Here is a 10,000-nt window from a genome sequence, read left to right as displayed (position 1 = left end):
TTTTTCTCTCTCTAAACTTGGCAGTTTGATCTGATATTCGACACAACAACAAGAGCAGTCATTATTATCATTTTTTTGTTCAAACAGGAACTTCTTTTGCTAAGCATGGAAGTTTGATTTATTTTTGCAAACGTTTTGGTGCAGATTAGTAAAAAAAAAAAGGGAAATTACTCTGTAATTAATGCTAGGGGACCTAATTTGCCTTAAACTGATCTTTCTCATCTTAAACATTACATTTTTTTCTTTTCTTTTCTTTTTTCTTCTCCCAAGCTTATCCATAAAATTTAATACAGAGCACTTTTCAACCATTTTTAAAATCTCTTTTTTTTACCTCCTAATGATTCCTTTACAGGATAAAGCGTGAAGCACAAGTGAGTCTTGAAGGCTTTGCCTCTTGTTGTTTTCTACCACGCAACCATACTATTTCTTTCACTGACACACTGACGTAAGACACAAACCAACAGACAAACGCCAACAACAACAGAACAAACAAATAAACAAACAAAACAAAACACATTTAGGCAAAACATTCTGACCGATATCCGGTGTCGTGTCAGAACTCAACAACAAGCCCAATGCACTGTGTCATGAACTAATTAAGTGCTCCCTGTGTCAAATGAAGGTATTCGTGGCGTCAGTGTACGCGTCCTTGCTCTGCCAGGGATTAAGTGTCTGAAGTCCGCTGTGATGTTTGTGTTTGTTTCTTTTCTTTTCTTTTCCTTTGTCTCGTGTCACGTAGTGTTTTATGTAAGCTGCGTCCATCCGTTTTGTGTGTGTGTGTGTGTGTGTGTGTGTGTGTGTGTGTGTGTGTGTGTTTCCAGCAAATACAATAGACCTTCAGCTAGCAGGGGAAAGTTTGTCGATGATTATCCTTTGTCCTTTTTTTTGTTTTTTTGTTTCATACGTTGAGAGCTTTTTTGCCCCCCTGTTTTATTCTTGTTACTAGTTTTCCACCTCATCCAACCCCCCCTGTCTGTCTGTTTCTATCAGGAGGAGGTACGAAAAATATGAGGCTCGTGATCATCGATCGTCTTTTATCACTTTGCACTAGAGTCATTGTGTTAAGAGTTTCTCTCTCACTCTCTCTTTCACCTTCACACTCCCAATTTCTCTCTTTCACTCTCTCTCTCTCTTTACCTTCTCTCTCTCTCTCTCTCTCTCTCTCTCTCTCTCTCTCACTCTTTCCGTGCTTGTGATTATCGATCGTCTTTTATCACTCTGCACCAGAGTTATTGCTATTTTGCATTGTCTATTTCTTCTTCTTGTTTTTTCGTCTTCTTTACATTCTGCAAAATTTATGAAATTTTTTCCCCTTCGGCTTTCACATGAGCTCCCTCCCACCCCCGCCCGTTTCCCCACTCTGTCTGTCTGTCTTTCTCTAAAGGGACAGACACTAACGGCAATAACGGACACAGAGACAAATTCACATGTGGAAGCCGAGAACAAATCCGCAATGATTTAAAGCCTTGGTGCAGAGTGAAGTAAGTTGGTGGTGGAAGATGATCCTGTTCCATAACCCCCTGCCTGTCAACTGACACCCCGTGCTCGTGAAATTCTACGTGCGATAAAACTACGACAGTCGCTACCAAGTTGTTAAAAATGGTGCTGATATGTATGTAGTTTTCCACCGAGAAACGTTCATTTTGGCGATCACGTCATATTTTTTATCGCTGAAAAACAACTAAAATCAAACAAAAGCTTAACCCTTTCACCGCCAAGCTCGCATTTATGCACAGGCGTGGAAGAGGACCCATGTCACTGAAAGGTGACCATTCACTGGTCTGTAATCCATGAACATACTGCTCTTAATGTTCGGTGGTAGGATCGGCCATATTTTCTATCCATTGCACAGGGGAATTCCCAGCTATTCTTAGCCACTGTATTTTCTGTGTTTATTCCGCAAGGGAATTTTGTACTCTAAATTGACTGGCGGTGAAAGGGTTAAAAGATGGAGTCTTACGATTGGCATGCCTTTTGGGATGACCACCTTTCCTCAGTGTTGGAAAAATGGTGAGCCAGAGAGAGAGAGGGGGGGGGGGGGGGAGAGAACAACAGAATCATGTGTTTCACTCTTTCGGTCAAACCACTGCTGATTATTCTGTTTGCATACGGTGTCAACCAAGTTGATCATCTGAGTGGCGACCAGCGTTGTTCTTTTTTGTGTTTTAAATCATCTCCCATAAACATGGGTAGAAAACGGCCAAGGAATGGCGCCGTTCGTCCATTCTGTGTCCCCATTCTCTGCCTTGTCTCCATTTTCCACAATGACCATGTGCTTGAATTTTGTAAGTGATGAATGATGTAGGTTTTGGTTCGCTTAAAAAACACAAAAAAAGACTGCTTATGTACCCGTCAGGTAGCACTCTGGCAATTAAGGGGAATAAAGAAATGATATTCAGAAGCTCCCCTTTCAGGGTTTTTTTCTGTTGCAGTATTGCTTTTGCCTTGAACGAAAAAACTGAGTATGAGATTCAGATATTACAGAGCATTGTTATTGTAATTGTTATCATGAAGTCTGTCACTCTCTGTCTCTGTCTCTCTCTTTCATTGCTTGAACCTGAACAGGAAGTTTGAATGTTAGATTGGAAAGGTGTATCACACTTTTATCTTTAATCGGAGGTTCTGGTGTGTGTGTGTGTGTGTGTGTGTGTGTGTGTGTGTGTGTTCTTCTTCTTTTCGTTCGTCAGATGGACAATGTTTGTGTTCAGTTTTATTTTTATGTAGGTATATTTTATGTAGGTATAACAGGAGCCTATATGTGAATGTCATTATGTACGTGTATATATAAGTGTTGCCTGAATCAACGAGACTGCTGAGCTGAAATAGGTTTAAGAAAAAAAAACACAGGTTGTCCTTTGACCTATTCCAAAAACACACAGGAGCTAACAGACATCCTGTTTGGGGATATCAGTATTTTTGTTTTTGTTTTTTACAGCCCTTACACTCGGGACAGTATTTAAACTGGAGGGGGAAAATCCACAAACGCCAAAATACGTACACGGCACAGCCACTTCATTTTCCCTCTGGGGTTTGAGCTGGCACGACTCTGAAATGGAATTGACAGCTAGTCAGAAATACTGTTAGTTGGAACTATGCATGAAAATATAGTCTCACCTTATTCGAATCTATCCTTTTCCACTCCAAAGATACCATCAATTTGACTAAACAACACTCCTATTTCTTAAAAGCCTCTCCTTTATCGAACTAAAAAAAACAACAACAAAAACTGACATAGATTTTAAGGGATCTAATTCTGACACTCGAACAAAAGACTGAGCATAGAAAACTGTGTTTAAATCATACGCCTTCTAATACGCGTTTTGTCACTGTAAAGCAACGAAAAACAGAATCCAATTTTGACAACGAAGATGTTTCCATAATAGCATTTGTCCTCTTCTGTCAACGGTCGTCCCCGGAAACTCAGCGGGTCTCTTGGCGTGTGTGTGTGTGTGTGTGTGTCGTCAGCCCGTGTGATCACGTGACACACCTGCAATGCGACAAAGCTGGGTCGAACTCCAGGGTCAATGATGCACACGAGGATGTCAAAGCTTGATTACAGTGCTAGCTCTAAACGGCTGTACGTAGGCGTTACAACCAACACAGTACAGGCACGTTTTCTTCTCTAACAACAGGCGAATGAAAAAGAACAAAACAGGATCGGCAGCGTTTATATAGAATGGATGAGGCAGTTCCAAAAAGAAAGTCCTGCGTGATTATGAGTTGTACGAAACCAAATATCCGACCGAGATGTTTGATTTTAACTCTCTCTCTCAATGACACACACACACACACACACACACATCCCGTAATCCATGTTAGCGTTAGGACTAGGTACTTATGGAAATACGAACATAATTATCATGCAGACACCCGAAAGCGGACTATGGTTACCTAAATGGCTGGTTAAAAAAAAAAACCCAAAAAAACAAAAAATCCACGGTCATACACGTGTACACGTGTAGGTATGATTTAGCTTGAATTAAAATGTATGGTCCATGGTTGCGGAGGAAGAACTCGAGAAGAACGTGCACTTGGGCAAGGGCTTCTTTTTATGTCCACTAGTTGTACATCCAGCAGACCAGCTCAGAATGCAGGCCTAACGATCAGCCAACTTCGTGACGCAAGTGCGTTCCACGCATGCAGTAGCTCACTCTGATAGTCGACTAGGTAAAACATTGATATAAGGACCGACCACACGGCGGAAATAACCCTGACAAACCTTTACGGTACTACAACTGAAGCCACTTCTTGCTCTTCAAGGTTAAGTTTCCACGAATCGCTGTGACTTGCTGTTCTCCTTACTGACTGCACATGATTCATTATTCCTTCGTTGAGCAACAACTTTTCAGCTTCAGATTTTAGTCTAAAACCAAGCGTTTAGTGTAGGTATGGGTAATTGCGAACGATTCAGTCGAAGCGACCAGCTCAACATGTGTACTGTAAAGATAACATGTCGTACAATAGTCAAACGTAGTTCTTTTGTTTTCGAAGGCTTTCTCCAACTGGTTGCACCAAGACAAGTTTGTCTGCTCATTCTTTTCAACGTTTTGTCGACGTTTGCAGTGGCAGGGGTGCCTGAGGGTAAATGCGGATGGGCAAGTCAAATTGCGAGCGATTGCTTTGGGTACATGTTGACCGGGCAATTAAAACAGAAGCAGGTCTTGCCCGGAACTCATTAGAATAACTTATTATTAGAACATTGCACCAGACTGTTGTATTGTTGGTTTTGATCTCACAAGCACACAAACACACAGAGATTTAAACACACACACCCCACACCGCACACAAACACACCCTTTTGAGAGTGTTCAGTAGCTGTGCAGCATCGTTCGCAAATAGACTCACGTCAAAATATCCTATGGTCTGAATGTAAACGACACTATTCTGCAGATGCCTGTCAAAACTGACGCTTTGATCTGTCACCAATATGCTTTCTTAAATTCTCCCAGCAGTGACAATGCGCATTCAACATATCCGATCAAATCAACTATTTTAAACTGTGTCAAAGTTCACGTCCTACAACTTGCTTCCACTGATTTAGGATTTCGAGAGCACGTTTGTAACTTTGGTGGTGCGCGAAGAGAAGAAAGAGCGCAGAAATGTCTGTTGTTTGACTGTTTCTTGGAAATGCATATTCATCAAAGTATTAGAAAAAGGTCGAAGCAGACGTTAAATTGTGAAATGCAACCGTTAAGAACGCTTCGAAGTGGGGCGGTATACGAATCGTTCGCAATTAGACGCTGTTCGCAATTACCCATACCTACCTTATTTGCTAGCAGACCTCAGAAAACTGAAGATCATTGTCCGGTCGGAACGTTTGACCTCAATGAGCTGTAAATAACCAACTGCAACGAGGGGGTTTTCCCAGCCAAAAATCCGTGAAAAAATCCACTTTCATAGTAAAACAAAAATCATAGACTGACAAAAATGATAGAAAATTAAAACGACGTGGCGCTGTACCGCTTGTGAGCAGCTCGAGTCTCTCACAGAGAAATATTTTATGACGAAAGGAAAGGAAATACAATACAATACAATGCAATACAATCTGTAAGGAACTGAGGGCATGCATGAGCATTTGATGGCCGGCAAACAGACAATCCTTACTGCCGCGAACCCCGGCGGTACCGACAGACAAGCCAAAAAAATGCTGTTCACCCTCTTACACAGAGCGCGTGCAATAAAGACCAGAAGAGTTGTGTGGAGTTCGCATTACGACGGTTCATAACCAGCCGCAATAAAATCAAGCCCTTCGCTGTTTGTGTGTCTCCCACCGGTCATTTTGCACGTGTGTCTTCTTCGTCTGCATGGACACACACCGCTGCTGGAACCTTTTACGACGTGGTTCATGCACGCATGCAAGCTCTTCTCTCTCTCTCTCTCTCTCTCTCTTAGCGAAACGGTTCTTTTGGGAGAGGGAGGGATGATGTTTTGTGATGCATATACACACAAAGGACACTGCGGCGTTTTTGTTCCATTCGTTTAGAAATCCCCAGTACTGTGTGACACAGATAACACTTGTCACTGTGTCACTGGTCATCAACCAACACACACGTACACAAACACACACACGCGAGCGCGCGCGCACATATGCACACACGTATACGCACGCACGCACGTACCCCCACTCCCACCCTCCCCCCACACACACCTCCCCCCACACACACACACATACAAACACACATATACACACACGCAGAGAGAGCAGAAAACAACTGGAATTATTGGAATCTTATGCGCACATTTCATTGGGAGCTGTCATGGTGGCAGCACAAACAAGGCATGTGGCAATGGACTGATTGAACAAACGCTCCAATGGCAGTATGAAGAAGACTGGGTGTAAGGACAGTTCAACTCACAAAACTGGCGACAAAGGTAAAAACAAAACAAAGCACCATTGCAACCGTTTTATGCTCAAGATAAAATTGAGTACTGTAGATGATTTGATGACAATACATTCGTACCCATGAATAGTATATTTGTTGTCTCAATAGTCACGACCGTTGATAATGATTCAACTATCCGATTATAAGACTATCGTTGCTAACTGCAGGGATTCTGAATAAACTGAAATTCCGAGAGAACACATTTCATAATGTTACTACTGTTTTTTTGCTTATTTTAATTACGAGTCTGCTATAAGAAAACATTACTTTTTCCTGTCAATTGAAGTAAACGTGATTAAAAAATGATAATAATGATAACTTATATATATATATACACACACACACGAAATATTTAAAAAGAATATCAGAAAGATACACCATTGTGACCAACACCTTTAAATACAATTGCCCATGGGCAAAACAACAAGGGAGTAGCACTCGGTGCACATTACAACGACAGCATGGGGTGTCGAGGCAATTCAAGGTACATTCTATGGCACTTGATACATTATGTTCTTCTCCGTGGAAAATCTCCAGAGAGATGATCCTCCTCCTCCCCCTCCTCCTCCTCCTCCTCTGGTGGTGTTCAGTTGTCTGACGTGACGAGGGTTGTCCGAGGGTTCTGCTTCATTGCTGTCGCTGTGTCTCTTCGTCATCAGTGGGCAGGCGGTGGTAGAAGTGACGTGTGTGTGTGTGTGTGTGTGTGTGTGTGTGTGTGTGTGTGTGATTTTAGGTAATACCTTTTCCTCGACTGACACGCTTGTCACCCCACAATCTCTCTCTCTCTCTCTCTCTCTCTCTCTCTCTCTCTCTCTCTCTCTCTCTCTATGTAGGTCTGAATGCGTGTGGCCTGTCTGATGACAAGGATGATCACTACTTGTTGCTCATCATATTCACAAATTCTGCACACAAAAAACGTGTTTTTATTCACACACACTTTCTCTCTTTCTCTCCCTCTCCCTAACACACACACACACACACACACACACACACACACACACACTATTTCAATGGGCCAGACCATTTTGACTAGACAATTCCCCCCCCCCTCCCCCCCACACAGATACACACAACTCACCCCCGCCCCCCGTCCCCGACACACATACCAACCATTTATATGGGTCAAATTAAACCATTTTGACTTTTGATTTCACTTTTCACACACAACTTCACCCCCCCCCCCCCACACACACACACCTCTCCATACACACACGCCCGCGCGCGCACACATACACAGACATACGCATACACATCATTTGTATGGGCCAAATTAAACCATTTTCACACACACACACACACACACACACACACACACACACACACACACACACACATGAAGCTTTTCCAAGTCTACATGACACATAGCACCGGTCATCGACTTCATAGATTATGATTCAACAGTGACAGCAGCCCGTGACAACATCAATACAAAGACAACAACAACAACAACAAAAGAAAAAGATAAGATAACGACAGCACCGATGACGACAACAACAAAAAACAAACAAACGCGATAATAATAATAATAATAATAATAATAATATTAAGAACGATACAATCACAAAGATCTGTTCATGTGTAGCAAGGTGTTTTTAAGCAGTGACGACTGCAGCTTGTAACTAGTCTGGTCCCCGACCGAGGACAGGGGCTATTTTAGCCTAAGTATCTTCTTCGTTCATGGGCAGCAACGCCCGCGTTCACTGGTATGTACACGAGTGGGCTTTTACGTGAATGACCGTTATCAACCCCGTCATGCAGGCAGCCATACTCTGTTTTCGGGGGAGCCTAAGTATGAATCAGCGATACCTTCATAATTGATCTGTCCATCCCCGTCAATGTCGGCCTCCCGGATCATCTCGTCCACCTCCTCGTCCGTCAGCTTCTCGCCCAGGTTGGTCATCACGTGGCGCAGCTCTGCGGCGGAGATGAAGCCGTTGCCGTCCTTGTCGAACACTTTGAAGGCTTCCTTGAGCTCAGTATCATCATCACCACCTTCTACCTTCGCGGCATGCCTCACCATCATGGTCAGGAACTCCCCGAAGTCGATCTGTCCGTTTCCTGTTGAGGCAAGTCACTTCTTGAGTATTTCCGGTTTCCGGTTCCTGTTTAAAGAAGGAACTTCAAAAGGAAACAATTTTTTTTTCAGTCAAGTTTTGATTTTGCGTTCCCGCTAAGGGCAAAGAACCCTAGAGAAATTAGTGTTTCCGTTTCCGGTGGAAGGAATGGGAATTGAGAAATCATCGTTTACGTTTTCTGTTGAAGAAAGGAACTCGAACAAAAACAGAAATCGCACCAGGGAATCATTTCAGAGAGCTAGAATTGCCGTTTACTATTGAGAACATATATATTGAATGTCAGACTATGACCATCAGAACAGCAGAAGAGGTAACTGCTGTCTCGACTATCTAAGCTAGAATTTATCATAGTGGAGAGTGTCTTGCCTAAGTTACATCCCCACTCTCACGGCCAGGAGGGATAGTCAGCCAGCCCCCAGGACCGCAGCACTAAGAACCAGTGCAATCTTGCCCCCGAGTTTTCGAGAGTCCTAGTTCTTCACAAACGATTCAGCTGTGAATGAATTCTCCCACTGCAGTGGGCAAATCGCTGATCGTACAGCTCTCATCTTTCTTGTTGGCTCAACTGTACGCTCATGTCAATCTCGGCGTATTAACTTACCATCAACATCCACCTCGTTGATCATGTCCTGGAGTTCAGTGTCAGTGGGGTTCTGCCCCAGGGACTTCATGACTGTGCCCAGCTCCTTGGTGGTGATGGTGCCGTCCCTATCCTTGTCGAACAGCAAGAACGCCTCCTTGAACTCTGCACGTGACGCAAACTACCTACAATGGTCAGAATAACAAAAGAATCAACACAGACAATATTCTACCTATTTTACTCGTTCGACTGGTTTTCCGCATGGGATTTAAACCAAGACTGAAAACAGGTCGTACCGAAACCGCGAGTGAAAACAGAATGACACGAGCTACTTCAGTTTCTGTTTCTCAAGGAGGTGTCACTGCGTTCGGACAAATCCATATACGCCTTGTCACTCATGTGCTGGGCGGATGCTTGACCAGTTGCCAGTTGCATTGCTTGGTTCTAACTTTCTGACAGTTACACGTGACTAAATGTCCACGTTGACCGAACTTACGCCATTGGTCAGTTCCATACTACACACAGTTAGTAGCGGGTTACGACCATACTAGGCTCTTCCGTCCGAGCAATGCAACTGGCTCCAGGAGCACAAACCAAAGTGCTAAGGCTTTGAGTGCATGCATATATATTTTTTTGTACCTATCAGAGTGAATTTCTACCACAATTTTACTGGAGGACAATTTTTTTCAGTGCGCCAAGTGTGTGCTACGTCCAGGACCTCGGTTTATCGTTTCATCCAAATGACCAGACACTCAGTTCGATGTTCCAGTCAAACTTGGGAGAAAGGGCGAAACTGGGATTCGAATCTGGATCCTCACGGACACTGTCTTGGCAGATAAGCGTCTTAACCATTCTGCCATCTTCCTCCAGAGCTTCCTCCACGAGCTGTGAAACCAGTGAACGGGGTCATCAGTGCATGGTGTCAACAGGATACTGGACACTATATTGTGGACCTGGACTTG

At 43.4% G+C, this 10,000-nt stretch overlaps 1 protein-coding gene and 1 long non-coding RNA gene across 2 annotated transcripts in view; one reads left to right on the top strand and one right to left on the bottom strand.

The window, feature by feature from the left end:
• The window catches only part of LOC143281020 (uncharacterized), a 20,565-nt gene that overhangs the window by 3,997 nt on the left and 6,568 nt on the right, over positions 1-10,000 (top strand). The gene's annotated exons all lie outside the window — the stretch shown is intronic.
• Positions 6,196-10,000, bottom strand: part of LOC143281017 (calmodulin-alpha-like) — an 11,331-nt gene continuing 7,526 nt past the window's right edge. The window contains exons 3-5 of the mRNA XM_076585904.1: positions 9,060-9,203; positions 8,190-8,441; positions 6,196-7,285 (exon numbers count right to left, since the gene is read on the bottom strand). Coding sequence (XP_076442019.1) covers positions 7,257-7,285; positions 8,190-8,441; positions 9,060-9,203 — 425 coding nt within the window. The 3' untranslated portion in view covers positions 6,196-7,256. The remainder of the gene's footprint in view (positions 7,286-8,189; positions 8,442-9,059; positions 9,204-10,000) is intronic.

The sequence above is a fragment of the Babylonia areolata genome, chromosome 4 (genome assembly GCF_041734735.1).
Source record: "Babylonia areolata isolate BAREFJ2019XMU chromosome 4, ASM4173473v1, whole genome shotgun sequence".
NCBI lineage: Eukaryota > Metazoa > Mollusca > Gastropoda > Neogastropoda > Buccinidae > Babylonia > Babylonia areolata.
Note: the sequence above shows the minus strand (reverse complement) of the source record. Positions and strands in the feature narration are given on the sequence as shown.